Here is a 15,478-nt window from a genome sequence, read left to right as displayed (position 1 = left end):
GAAAAATAACTTAATGCCTACAAGCAAGGGCTCTGAAGTGAGACTATTTATGTCTAACTCTTGGCTCCAACTCATTAGCTGCTTACCTTCCTTTTTCCTCAATTTCCTTATCTGTGAATTGTGGGTAATAATTTCACTTCTTTATGGTAGGATTAAAGGAGTTAAACCAGTTTACATAGGCCTAAACATTAGTGGTAGGTATGGGGGAGAGTGACATTAAATGGCCAAACAGATCTGATAGCTACATAGTTTGTTTTCATTAATAACATTACTAATGTTTACATACTTTTGCTTCAAGTTGATGCCATTTTTCTCTCTCAACCCGTTGTCTTTCAAGTCTTTCCATTTCTTCTTTTTCATGTTTCACACGGGTTTCCTCTAAAGAACCAAAAAAATTTTTTCTCAGTGATTAAATCAATCTAATTTTAATCCCTTAAAATTACTTAAAATATTTTCAAGATATAATGGTAGTGAAATATTTTATAGAACTTACAGCCTATATTATGTGGTAGAAATAAGACAAATGGTGGATTTCTTTCAAAAAAGTAACATGACTCAAAGTTTCTGGCCAAAAAAAAAAAAATAGGCCCATAATAATATTTCTCTTCTCCAAATTTATAGCAATCCAATAATAATTTTAAATAATAAAAAATGACAGAACTATCATAGGTAATTAAGGAGAGGTAAAATCTTCAGATTTCCATAAGTTTCTTATATCTACATCATTAGAAGCAATTACCACTTTTCCTAAGTTCATTTATGTATTTTGAGAGAGAGAGAGAGTGTGCACAGGTGTAAGCATAGGAGGGGTAAAGAGAAGGAGAGAGAGAATCCCAAGCACGTTCTGTGCTGTCCCCTCAGAGCCCAACAGGCCAATCTCACAAACTGTGAAATCATGACCTGGGCCAAAATCAAGAGTCAGATGCTTAACTGACTAAGCCACCCAGGCACCTCCAGAAGCAATTACCTTAAACTTCTCTTGCTTTCACTATTAAATATGAAAGATATGTTGAAGAATATAAGTTTAATCCAATATAATAAAACTTTCCCCATGTTCTAGATCCTGATACTGTATTCTTATCATGAGCCACCTAAAAAGGATTTAATAATGATTGTATATAAAAAAATCAACGTGGAGCCTGAGGACAGACTTTTATTTTTTTTTAAACTTTTTTTTTTTTTAACGTTTATTTATTTTTGAGACAGAGAGAGACAGAGCATGAACGGGGGAGGGTCAGAGAGAGGGAGACACAGAATCCGAAACAGGCTCCAGGCTCTGAGCTGTGGACAGACTTTTAAAACATGAATTTGAATCCACAGGTTCTTTAAAAAAAAAAAAAAAAATTATTTATTTATTTATTTATTTATTTATTTATTTATTTATTTAGAGCACACAAGCAGTGGAGGGGCAGAGAGAGAAGGGGAGAGAGAATCCCAAGCAGGCTCCACCCTGTATGTGGAGCCTGAGGTGGGGCTCCATCTCACAACCAAGGGATCACAACCTGAGTCGATATCAAGAGTCAGATGCTAAACCAACTAAGCCACCCAGGCACTCCCACACATGCTCTTGATGCTAAAAGGTATACCGGTTTTTTAAATCTCTTTTTGTTATTTTAAATAATAGATATTTTTATTAATTTTTAATTAATTTTTTTTTTTTTACAAATGATTAAATTTGGCAAATGCATATTATTAAACTATAATAACTTAGGCTGTTCTGTGCATTTCTTGTTAGTGTCTATTTCCTATTTCCCATATTTAATGAATTTAAGTTTCAGAATCCGTACTGTAGAATTAGCACCAAAGCCCCTAATTTCATAGGTAAACATAAACATTTCAAGACATGATTGCCAGAGTTAGCAAATAAAAATACAAGATGCTCAGATGAAGTTGAATTTCAGATAAATAAATAGCCTTTTTTGGGGGGGGGGGGGGTTAAGTATGTTCCATATTGCATGGAACAAATTATCCCAAATCATCTATTATTTATCTGAAATTCAAACTTAACTGCACATTCTGTACTTTTTTTTAATGTTTATTTATTTTGAGAGACAGCATGCACAAGAGCTGGGGAGGGGCAGAGAGAGAGAGAGAGAGAGAGAGAGAGGGAGAGAGAGAAGGAGACAGAATCCCAAGCAGGCTCCACACTGTCAGCACAGAGCCCTCTGTGGGTCTCGATAAGATGGCTCTGAGATCATGACCTGAGTTTAAATGAAGAGTTGGATGCTTAACCAACTGAGCTTCCCAGGTGCCCCTCTGTGGGAATTCTGTATTTTATCTGGCAACTCCACTTCAAGATATATCTCAAAGTGATTGATGTATAGTAACAAAACTTTCTGGGTACCTTTTAAATAGCAGATAACTATTTAAAAAACAGATGAGGGGCGCCTGGGTGGTTCAGTTGGTTGAGCGTCCGACTTCAGCTCAGGTCACGATCTCGCGTCCGTGAGTCCGAGCCCCGCGTCAGGCTCTGGGCTGACGGCTCAGAGCCTGGAGCCTGCTTCCGATTCTGTGTCTCCCTCTCTCTCTGACCCTCCCCCGTTCATGCTCTGTCTCTCTCTGTCTCAAAAATGAATAAACATTAAAAAAAATTTAAAAAAAAATAAAAATAAAAATAAATAAAAATAAAAAACAGATGAAATTTGGGGCGCCTGGGTGGCTCAGTCGGTTAAGGGTCTGACTTCAGCTCAGGTCATAATCTCACAGTTTGCAGGTTCGAGCCCCACGTAGGGCTCTGTGCTGATAGCTCAGAGCCTGAAGCCTGCTTAGGATTCTGTGGTTTCCTCTCTCTCTGTCCCTCCTCCACTCGCACAGTGTGTGTGTCTCTCTCTCAAAGATAAACATTAAAAAATTTTTTTAAAAATTAAAAAATAAACAGATGAAATTTGAAAAATTGAAGAATTTTGAAAATTCTTTTTAAAAATATTGATGGGAATATAGAAATATCAACTATTGTTTAAGTCCCTGCATGTGAAAATAGTATCACTATGTACTTTGTACCTTCCTCTTTTTGCCGTCTCTCCTCCTCCTCCTGTAGCTGCTTTAACCGTTCAGCTTTGGTGATTTTCTTCTTCCTGGCAGACTTAAATGTCATAACATAAAAAAAGGCTACTAATATACATATCTCTCAAATGCATAAAATACATACCTCTCAAATAGTAATTATGAAAAATACTTTTACTTCCATGAATCCAGTCTTTCATTCATTCAAATAAAGACTACCTATCCTGTACAAAGCCTTGCCTTAATGTATTGAGGACAAAGTATGGAAACAAGTAAGAAAAATAAGCAAAGTTATTAAAAGGCAACAGTGATGGTGACAATTTAATTATTATATAATTAATAGTATACAACTTAAATAAGCTTCTTATTCCCAGTTTCCACATCTTTAAAATGGTGCTAAATAAGACCTCATTTTATTGTTGTAAGGATTAAAATAAAATATATGTAAAAACAGTTTTAATACTACTACATGCCTATAATAATTAAAAATATTTTTATGACTAACAGATATACAGAGAGTCATTTTTAAGTTTAGAGGAAGGAGAGATTATTTTCAACAATTGGAATGAAGTAAAATTTTAATAGAGCAGGTAGTATTTAAGTTTGTGCCCAGAAGATTTTAACATGCAAATATGCAGGGAAGAGTATTTCCTATCTCAAGAAGAGGGAAATGCAGGCAATAAGATATGGAGATGGGATAGCACTGGAAAGGCCAACAAGTTCATGGACACTGGGGAGATTCCAAGGAAAGGTGATAGAAATGAAAATGGAAAAGAAGGTTGGAGCCTATGCTATAGAGGTAGGACATTATTTTAAAAGAACTGGAAACCTCCTAAAAGTTTTGAGAAGGGCTATGGCTATTAAGAATACAATTTTAGGATTTTGGAAGAAGATGGTGGCGTAGGAGGATGCTGGGCTCACTGCGTCCTGCTGATCACTTAGATTCCACCCACACCTGCCTAAATAACCCAGAAAACCACCAGAAGACAAGCAGAATGGATTCTCTGGAGCCAAGCATAGACGAGAGGGCCACGGAAGAGGGTAGGAAGGGCGGAGAGGTGATGTGCGCTACACGGACTGGCAGGAGGGAGCCGGGGCGAAGGGGCAGCCCGCCGGCCAAGCAGAGCCCCCGAGTCTGGCTTGCAAAAGCGGAGGGGCCAGATGGAGTGTGTTCGGACAGCAAGCAGGACTTAACATCTGGAAGGTTATAAGCTAACAGCTCTGCTCGGAGAGTGGGAGGGCTGGAGGACAACGGGAGGGAGAGGTGTTGAGCCCCGGATGACACAGCTCAGGTTGGCGGGGAACAAATGCGCTCGCCAGCTCTATCTCCCTCGCCCATCCCCCAGCCAAAACCCCAAAGGGAACCAGTTCCTGTCAGGGAACTTGCTTGCACCGTGCAAACACCCAATACTGTGCTTCTGCGGAGCCAGGGGGTCTGACTCCCTCCCGGTGGAGCAGGGCCCCTCCCGAAGTGGATCACTGAAGGATAAGTGAGCTGAGCCTGCCCCTCCCGCCCCTGTGCACCTTGCCGATCCACCCCAGCTAATACGCCAGATCCCCAACACCACAAGCCTGGCAGTGTGCAACTAGCCCAGACAGGCCACGCCACCCCAAAGTGAATCCCGCCCCTAGGAGAGGGAGAGAGAAGGCACACACCAGTCTGACTGTGGCCACAGCGGTGGGCTGGGGGCAGACATCAGGTCTGACTGCGGCCCCGCCCACCAACGCGAGTTATTCAAGACAGCACAGGGGAAGTGCCCTGTAGTTCCGTACCACATCATGGACTATCCAAAATGATGAAACGGAAGAATTCCCCTCAAAAGAATCTCCAGGAAATAATGACAGCTAACAAACTGATCAAAAAGGACTTAAACAATATAACAGAAAGTGAATTTAGAATAATTGTCATAAAATTAATCGCTGGGCTTGAAAACAGTATAAAGGACAGCAGAGAATCTCTTGCTACAGAGATCAAGGGACTAAGGAACAGCCAGGAGGAGCTAAAAAATGCTATAAATGAGCTACAAAATAAAATGGAGACAACCACAGCTCAGATTGAAGAGGCAGAGGAGAGAATAGGTGAATTGGAAGATAAAATTATGGAAAAAGAGGAAGCTGAGAAAAAGAGAGATTAAAAAATCCAGGAGTATGAGGGGAAAATTAAAGAACTAAGTGATGCACTAGTAAATCTACACATAATTGGTATTCCAGAGGAGGAAGAGAGAGGGAAATGTGCTGAAGGTGTACTTGAAGAAATAATAGCTGAGAACTTCCCTAATCTGGGGAAGGAAAAAGGCATTGAAATCCAAGAGGCACAGAGAACTCCCTTCAGACGTAACTTGAATCGACCTTCTGCATGACGTATCATACTGAAACTGGCAAAATACAAGGATAAAGAGAAAATTCTGAAAGCAGCAAGGGATAAACATGCTCTAACGTATAAAGGGAGACCGATAAGACTCGTGATGGATCTCTCTACTGAAACTTGGCAGGCCAGAAAGGAATGGCAGGAAATCGTCAATGTGATGAACAGAAAAAATATGCAGCCGAGAATCCTTTATCCAGCAAATCTGTCATTTAGAATAGAAGGAGAGATAAAGGTCTTCCCAAACAAACAAAAGCTGAAGGAATTCATCACCACTAAACCAGCCCTACAAGAGATCCTAAAGGGGATCCTGTGAGACAAAGTACCAGAGACATCGCTACAAGCATGAAACCTACAGACATCACAATGACTCTAAACCCATATCTTTCTATAATAACACTGAACGTAAATGGACTAAATGTGCCAACCAAAAGACATAGGCTATCAGAATGGATAAAAAAACAAGACCCATCTATTTGCTGTCTACAAGAGACTCATTTTAGATTTGAGGACAACTTCAGATTGAAAGTGAGGGGATGGAAAACTATTTATCATGCTACTGGAAGTCAAAAGAGAGCTGGAGTAGCCATACTTACATCAGACAAACTAGACTTTAAATTAAAGGCTGTAACAAGAGATGAAGAAGGGCATTATATAATAATTACAGGGTCTATCCATCAGGAAGAGCTAACAATTATAAATGTCTATGCGCCGAATACGGGAGCCCCCAAATATATAAAACAATTACTCACAAACATAAGCAACCTTATTGATAAGAATGTGGTAATTGCAGGGGACTTTAACACCCAACTTACAACAATGGATACATCATCTAGACACACAGTCAATAAAGAAACAAGGGCCCTGAATGATACATTGGATCAGATGGACTTGACAGATATATTTAGAACTCTGCATCCCAAAGCAACAGAATACTTTTTTCTCGAGTGCACATGGAACATTCTCCAAGATAGATCACATACTGGGTCACAAAACAGCCCTTCATAAGTATAAAAGAACTGAGATCATACCATGCACACTTTCAGATCACAATGCTATGAAACTTGGTATCAACCACAGGAAAAAGTCTGGAAAACCTCCAAAAGTATGGAGGTTAAAGAACATCCTACTAAAGAATGAATTGGTCAACCAGGCAATTAGAGAAGAAATTTAAAAATATATGGAAACAAACGAAAATGAAAATACAACAATCCAAACGCTTTGGGACGCAGTGAAGGCAGTCCTGAGAGGAAAATACATTGCAATCCAGGCCTATCTCAAGAAACAAGAAAAATCCCAAATACAAAATCTAACAGCATAACTAAAGGAAATAGAAGCAGAACAACAAAGACAGCCCAACCCAGCAGAAGAAGAGAAATAATAAAGATCAGAGCAGAAATAAACAATATAGAATCTAAAAAAAACTGTAGAGCAGATCAATGAAACCAAGAGTTGGTTTTTTGAAAAAATAAACAGAATGGATAAACCTCTAGCCAGGCTTCTCAAAAAGAAAAGGGAGATGACCCAAATAGATAAAATAATGAATGAAAATGGAATTATTACAACCAATCCCTCAGAAATACAAGCATTATCAGGGAATACTATGAAAAACTATATGCCAACAAACTGGACAACCTGGAAGAAATGGACAAATTCCTAAACACCCACACACTTCCAAAACTCAAACAGGAGAAAATAGAAAGCTTGAACAGACTCATAACCGGTGAAGAAATTGAATCCGTTATCAAAAACCTCCCAAAAAATAAGAGTCCAGAACCAGATGGCTTCCCAGGGGAGTTCTACCAGACGTTTAAAGCGGAGATAATAGGGGCGCCTAGGTGGCTCAGTCGGTTAAGCGTCCCACTTCGGCTCAGGTCATGATTTCACGGTCCGTGGGTTCGAGCCCCCCGTCAGGCTCTGTGCTGGCAGCTCAGAGCCTGGAGCCTGTTTCAGATTCTGTGTCTCCCTCTTTCTCTGACCCTCCCCTGTTCATGCTCTCTGTCTCAAAAATAAATAAATGTTAAAAAAAATTAAAAAAATAAAGCAGAGATAATACCTATCCTTCTCAAGCTATTCCAAAAAATAGAAACTGAAGGAAAACTTCCAGACTCATTCTATGAAGGCAGCATTACTTTGATTCCTAAACCAGACAGAGACACAGTAAAAAAAGAGAACTACAGGCCAATATCCCTGATGAATATGGATGCAAAAATTCTCAATAAGACACTAGCAAATCGAATTCAACAGCATATAAAAAGAATTATTCACCATGATCAAGTGGGATTCATTCCTGGAATGCAGGGCTGGTTCAACATTTGCAAATCAATCAACGTGATACATCACATTAATAAAAGAAAAGATAAGAACCATAGGATTCTGTCAATCAATGCAGAAAAAGCATTTGACAAAATTCAGCATCCTTTCTTGATAAAAATCCTTGAGAACGTCGGGATAGAAAGAACATACTTAAACATCATAAAAGCCATTTATGAAAAGCCCACAGCTAACATCATCCTCAATGGGGAAAAACTGAGAGCCTTTTCCCTGAGATCAGGAACACGACAGGAATGTCCACTCTCACTGCTGTTGTTTAACATAGTGTTGGAAGTTCTATCATCAGCAATCAGACAACAAAAGGAAATCAAAGGCATCAAATTGGCAAAGATGAAGTCAAGCTTTCACTTTTTGCAGATGACATATACATGGAAAACCCCATAGACTCCACCAAAAGTCTGCTAGAACTGATACATGAATTCAGCAAAGTCACAGGATACAAAATCAATGTACAGAAATCAGTTGCATTCTTATACACTAATAATGAAGCAACGGAAAGACAAATAAAGAAACTGATCCCATTCACAATTGCACCAAGAAGCATAAAATACCTAGGAATAAATCTAACCAAAGATGTACAAGATCTGTATGCTGAAAACTATAGAAAGCTTATGAAGAAAATTGAAGAAGATATAAAGAAATGCAAAATCATTCCATGCTCATGGGATGGAAGAATAAATATTGTCAAAATGTCAATACTACCCAAAGCTATCTACACATTCAATGCAATCCCAATCAAAATTGCATCAGCATTCTTCTCGAAGCTAGAACAAGCAATCCTAAAATTTCTATGGAACCACAAAAGGCCCCAAATAGCCAAAGTAATTTTGAAGAAGAAGACCAAAGCAGGAGGCATCACAATCCCAGACGTTAGCCTCTACTACAAAGCTGTAATCATCAAGACAGCATGGTATTGGCACAAAAACAGACACATAGACCAATGGAATAGAACAGAAACCCCAGAACTAGACCCACAAAAGTATGGCCAACTAATCTTTGACAAAGCAGGAAAGAATATCCAATGGAAAAAAGACAGTCTCTTTAACAAATGGTGCTGGGAGAACTGGACAGCAACATGCAGAAGATTGAAACTAGACCACTTTGTCACACCATTCACAAAAATAAACTCAAAATGGATAAAGGACCTGAATGTGAGATACGAAACCATCAAAACTCTAGAGGAGAAAACAGGAAAAGACCTCTCTGACCTCAGCCGCAGCAATTTCTTACTTGACACTTCCCCAAAGGCAAGGGAATTAAAAGAAAAAATGAACTACTGGGACCTCATGAAGATAAAAAGCTTCTGCACAGCAAAGGAAACAATCAACAAAACTAAAAGGCAACCAACCGAATGGGAAAAGATATTTGCAAATGACATATCGGACAAAGGGCTAGTATCCAAAATCTATAAAGAGCTCATCAAACTCCACACCCGAAAAATAAATAATCCAGTGAAGAAATCGGCAGAAAACATGAATAGACACTTCTCTAAAGAAGACATCCGGATGGCCAACAGGCACATGAAAAGATGCTCAACGTCGCTCCTCATCAGGGAAATACAAATCAAAACCACACTCAGATATCACCTCACGCCAGTCAGAGTGGCCAAAATGAACAAATCAGTAGACTACAGATGCTGGTGAGGATGTGGAGAAACGGGAACCCTCTTGCTGGAATGCAAACTGGTGCAGCCGCTCTGGAAAACAGTGTGGAGGTTCCTCAAAAAATTAAAAACAGACCTACCCTATGACCCAGCAATAGCACTGCTAGGAATTTACCCAAGGGATACAGGAGTACTGATGCATAGGGGCACTTGTACCCCAATGTTTATAGCAGCACTCTCAACAATAGCCAAATTATGGAAAGAGCCTAAATGTCCATCAACTGATGAATGGATAAAGAAATTATGGTTTATATACACAATGGGGTACTACATGGCAATGAGAAAGAATGAAATATGGCCCTTTGTAGCAATGTGGATGGAACTGGAGAGTGTTATGCTAAGTAAAATAAGCCATACAAAGAAAGACAGATACCATATATTTTCACTCTTGTGTGGATCCTGAGAAACTTAACAGGAACCCATGGGAGAGGGGAAGGAAAAAAAAAAAAGAGAGGTCAGAGTGGGAGAGAGTGAAAGCTAAGAGACTCTTCAAAACTGAGAACAAACCGAGGGCTGATGGGGGGTGGGAGGGAAGGGAGGGTGGGTGATGGGTATTGAAGAGGGCATCTTTTGGGATGAGCACTGGGTGTTGTATGGAAAACAATTTGACGATAAATTTCATATGTTAAAAAAAAATACAATTTTAAAAAACTAACCTTGTATTAGGAAAAAATGATTATGAAGAAGATACCATTTGAGTGACTATTAAGAGTAGTTACTAAAACTAAAGTCATGACTGTAAATACTGATAGGAGAATGGGTCCAATAAATATTATATCAACTAACTTATTTGATATAACTAAAACTGGAGACAAGGAGAGGAATGAGTTAAAGAAGAGTCAAAAAGAAAAACTGTAGTCTAGAACAAGCAAATTTGAAAGAAACACTGTTGAAAGGAGTTTGAGTATAATTAATATGAAGTGCTAGCAGGGCATCCAGGCAATGTTTACAGACACTGAACTTGGGGAACTGAGGTTTAGCAAACAGATCAGGGCTACAGAATACAAGTTTGAGAACTATCTTGGTGGTAACCACCTCCCCTCCATTTTCCCTAAAGGAAAGTATAGAAAGAAAAGAGGACTATCTAAATTTAGCAATCAATAGAGTGGTTAATCCTTGGAATATACAGACTTTTGGATGACTATCTTCTCTTTTTGGCTCACCTACTGCAGAATGCTCCACTGGAATCTCCAATCCATTAGCCCTATCACGTCTTCCTTGTTTATCAACCCCCTCATACCTTCACTTCTTTACCCAGGTTAGATTTCACAGCTCATCACATAATCACTACTTTATATATTTCCACCTCCCCTATTTCTCTGTCCCTCTGAGAAGGTCTGCTGGCAAATTCTTAGTTCTAGTGAAACTCAATTCTCCATTTATTATGCATTAGTAATATAAGCAGCTGAAACTTGACAGAGAAAAATACATGAGCGCAAATTTATTAACACAAATTTTAAACAGACTTTGTACCATCCAGTATTCCTACTACTATTTCATTCTTCTCACTCGTCAAACCTGCAAAATACTCTCCTCTTTCCTGCTCTCGGCTGTTGACCTTCTCTCTCATATCACCAGAAACTCTAGAATAATCTCGGTTCCACGCCCAAATCTTTGTACCTATCTTTATCTGCCTTCCCTCCCATTATGGTTTATGATCTAATGTAACATACTTCTGCTATTTAAGGCTGAATCTGCCGATGTTACACTGGATCTTATCCTTTATTGCCTATTTAATAAGACTTGGCTCCTGTAATTAATACCTGTAGTTATTCATAAATTTCTCCCTCCCTAGATTTCACATCCCTTTCCATCTTCTGCTCCAATTTTGTTACCCTTTATATGAGACGACCTAAAAAAGACTTGCCTAACTGCTTCCACTTTCCCATTTTCTTCATGGACCACTCCAGTCAGGCTTTCATTTCTATTTCTCTATTAAAACCTCTCTTGTCAAGGAATCAAGATTGCCATGTTTCCAATGCTAATGGTCAATTTTCAGCCCTCATTTTACCCATCTGTCATCATCATTTGACCAAGTCTTCTTCCTTCTTGAATTATTTTTTTTTTCATTAGGCCTTTAGGTTACAACTGTCTGATTTTGCTTCTTCTCTCATAGGTCCCTCCTCTGCAGACTTCTTTTCTGGCTTCTCCTTCAGCTTCAGCTATGGCTAATCAGTAACTTTTAAAATCATTTTAAATTTTTTTTAATTTTAAATTTTAAATTTTTTTGAAAAGCCAACTACTCCCCTTCACACATTTTTAACTTGGCATTGAAAACTTTTCATCATAAGCTTAAATAGCTACAAATGTACTTTCCAGTATAAAACTTTTACATCTCTTTCTAAAATATATTCATCACTATATAAAATACATCCAATACAATCTACATATCATAGTGATTGAATAGCCAATATCATCTATTTTTTAAAATATGAACAAGATTCTTTAATAAAAACTTTAATCCTTTTTCTCTTTGACCTCATATTTCATTCGACTTCTCTCACAGAACCTTATCCTAATGTAATATACTTGAAAAACTTTTGTTGATCATATTTATCTGTTACAAAAGTATGTACAAAAATTTTAAATATTTAATTCCTTGCCTCTAAGTTTCTGGGTAATAAAAAATTTGCTCTGGATTTAATCTCATAATTATTTTCAGTATACAAATGAACCAAGCAGCATATTATATTACAAATTTTGGTAAGCAAACATGAAATTGCTCATGATCCATGGATAGATATTAGCTATTGCTGAATGAAACAAGGATTCAGATGGATTCTAATTTTTACAAATAGAAGAAATTAGAAATCTGATTTATATTTAAAAGCCAGTGGAAAACAGGTTTGTAACAGCTATCTCATGCAGTTCTTTGCATCCTTCCCATATCAGATACTAAAAATTACATTGATTTACCAAAAAAAGAGCACCTAGAGATAATCATTGACATTTGTTAAGATTGTCATTTTTTCCCTTTAATTTTTAAAAAATGTATTCATTTATTTTGAGAGAATGCATGCATGAGCAGGGGAGGGGCAGAGACAGAGAGACAGAGAGAGAGAGAGAATATCCCAAGGAGGTTCCACACTGTCAGTGTAGAGCCAGATGCAGAACTCATACTCACGAACCATGAGATCATGACCTGAGGTGCAATCAAGAGTCAGATACTTAACTGACTGATCCACCAAGGTGCTCCTATCTTGTTTTTTCTTTAAAGTTACACATATTCCTGAACAAAATAGTTTGCTTATTTTTGAACTTTATATAAATCCAATTATACTTTATGTATACGATTATAATTTACTTATTATAGTAAAGTATACATATAATAAAGTTTACAATTCTAACCATTTTTAAATGTGCAGGTCAGTGGTATTAAATACATTTACACTGTTGTACAACCATCACTACCACCCATTTCCAGAACTTTTTTTTTTTTTTTTTAATTTTTTTTTTTTCAACGTTTTTTATTTATTTTTGGGACAGAGAGAGACAGAGCATGAACGGGGGAGGGGCAGAGAGAGAGGGAGACACAGAATCGGAAACAGGCTCCAGGCTCCGAGCCATCAGCCCAGAGCCTGACGCGGGGCTCGAACTCACGGACCGCGAGATCGTGACCTGGCTGAAGTCGGACGCTTAACGACTGCGCCACCCAGGCGCCCCTCCAGAACTTTTTTAATGTTACAAACTGTTACTCTGTATCCATCAAACGTTAACTCCCCTTCCTCCTGTGACCCTAGCCCCTGACAACCACCATTCCACTTTGTCTCTGAATTTGACTACTCTAGATATTTCACATAAGTATAATAATACAATAGTTGTCCTTTTGTATGTTTTAGATCTTTGGATACGTGTTACGGCTTGTAAGATTCATCCATGTTGATGGATATAGCTCTAGCTATATATTTTCACTGCTGAATAGTAACTCATTTTTATACTGATAGATATTGGATGGTTTCTAACTTGTTACCATCATAAATGATGCTGCTATAAACCTTCAAGTGTATGCATCCTGGTGTCCATTTGCAAGAGTTTCTCTACAGTGTATAGCTAGGAGTAAAACTGGTCGATATGTGCATTTTCAACCTTATTGAAGATGACCTTTCCAAAGTATTTCAACTTATACTCCCATAATCATTATACAAATCAATGTTTGTTAGTTTCAGTGCTTTTGTTTCTCTAGTAGTTGGATTTAGTTTTTGGGTTTTTTTTCCCCTCAATACCTTTATCAGGCTAAGGAAGTGCCCTTTAACATATTAAATGGTAATGTATAGTAATTGAATTTCCAACTCAATCTGATTCCATTCATTTAATTTCCTATGTTAAACCAATTCTGCCTTCTGGAGATAAACTGAATTGGGTTATAACTTATTATCACTCTATATACTTCCAGATTGAGCTTCCTAACCTTTTCTTTAGAAATTTTGTACTTAAGCTCATGAATGAGCTTCAATTTTCCTTTCTCATACTATTCTCAGGATACCCAGGTAACTAAAAATGAATTAGGAGTGTTACCTCTTTCTTTATACTCTAGAAGAATTTGTATAAAAATGAAATTACTTATTTATCTTTGAATGAAGAACTAGCTAACAAACACTTGTAGACTTAGAATTTTCTTTCTGGGAAGATTTTTAACCACTTGATGTAACTTTTCAAATGATTATAGGACTACTCAGGTTTTCTACTTATGAAACAGTTTAAGTTTTTTTTTTTTTTTTTTTTTCCTGGCTATTTCTCTAATTCATCTAAATTTTCTAACTTACTGACACATAAAGCTATTCAAATAATGTAATTTATTATTAAAGTCATATTTCCCTTTTCATTCCTAATATTCATTATTTATGCCTTTCGTTCCTCTTGATAAAATTTACCAGTGGATTGTATATTTTATCAGCATTTTCAAAGAAATAAGTTGTGGCCTGTTCATTCAATTATTTTAAGAAACACTGAGAATATAACATGTGATGGGCATTTGAGATATACCAGTAAACAGACAAAAATCTTTTGTACTTATGGGCTTATATTCAAATAGGAAGAGAAAGACAAAAACAATAAATAAAATTTGAAAATAAGTTATAAAACATTTTAGAGGATGAAAGTGCTATGGAGGAAAACAAAGGGGCTCCAGACTGCAGGGATAGTTAGGGAAGGGATGAATTACAATTTCAGAGTGGTTAGGATGGGCCTCAAGGAGAAGGTAACATTTCTTTGAGGACCTGAAGGATATGAGGTTATTGATTCTCTTCATTGTATGTCTTCTATTTCATTAATTTTTCTAGATCTTTATAATTTCCCTCCCTCCTTACTTTGAATTTTCCTTTTGTTACTTCTTTTATGTTTTATTTTATTTTTGAGAGAGAGACGGGGCGGGGGGGAGGAGGGGTGCAGGGGGTGGTGGGGGGGGAGACAGTGCGAGCAGGAGAAGGACAGAGAGGGAGACACAGAATCCGAAGACAGGCTCCAGGCTCTGAGCACAGATACCGACGCGAGGCTTAAACTCACAAACCATGAGATCATGGCCTGAGCCCAAGTTGGACGCTTTACCGACTGAGCCACCCAGACGCCCCTTCTTTTGTTACTTCTTGAGAGGATGCTTAATGTTTTAGTCTTTTTTCTTCTTCTGCAAGTATTTAGGGCTATACATTTTTCTGTAAGTATTGTTTTAGATACATTCAACAAATTTTCAAGTATTTTCCTTATCATTGACTTGTATCTTCTGACTTCCATTATCTTACTTCTTGACACACTAGAAAGTTTAAAAAATTCCCAGCATATTGGATCTTCCTGTTTATAACTGATTTGATTTCTTTAAAGCTTAATTTCATTGAGGTTATAATACATGCTCTGAACTGTTTCAATCTTTTGAACTCTGAGAATATGTTTATGTCACAGTACATTGCCAATTTTGTGGAAAATGTGTTTAAAATTCTCTAGTTCTTGAGTGCAGTGTTCTAAATGTTTACTTCATTAGATTTGTTCATCATGTTGTTCCAATCTTCTAAATCCTTACTTATTTTTTAATAGTTGTTCTATCAGTTACTGAAGGAGGAAATCTTCCACTATGATTGTGGACTTGTCTATTTCTGCTGATCTCTGAATTTGTGAATTGCATA

At 37.6% G+C, this 15,478-nt stretch overlaps 1 protein-coding gene across 9 annotated transcripts in view; it reads right to left on the bottom strand.

The window, feature by feature from the left end:
* Positions 1–15,478, bottom strand: part of DNAI7 (dynein axonemal intermediate chain 7) — a 76,570-nt gene that overhangs the window by 48,954 nt on the left and 12,138 nt on the right. For 6 of the 9 annotated variants that reach the window (XM_019452234.2, XM_019452241.2, XM_019452242.2 and 3 more), the window contains 2 exons: positions 3,001–3,082; positions 287–378 (listed from right to left, as the gene is read on the bottom strand). In XM_019452234.2, the coding sequence (XP_019307779.1) occupies positions 287–378; positions 3,001–3,082 (174 nt within the window). The remainder of the gene's footprint in view (positions 1–286; positions 379–3,000; positions 3,083–15,478) is intronic. The other 3 variants (XM_019452236.2, XM_053895275.1, XM_019452235.2) reach the window with 2 other exon arrangements.

This window comes from Panthera pardus, unplaced genomic scaffold, assembly GCF_024362965.1.
Source record: "Panthera pardus isolate Hobbes unplaced genomic scaffold, ASM2436296v1 HiC_scaffold_6, whole genome shotgun sequence".
NCBI classification, from domain to species: domain Eukaryota; kingdom Metazoa; phylum Chordata; class Mammalia; order Carnivora; family Felidae; genus Panthera; species Panthera pardus.
The sequence above is the reverse complement of the archived record's forward strand: the minus strand, read 5'-3'. Positions and strand labels throughout refer to the sequence as shown.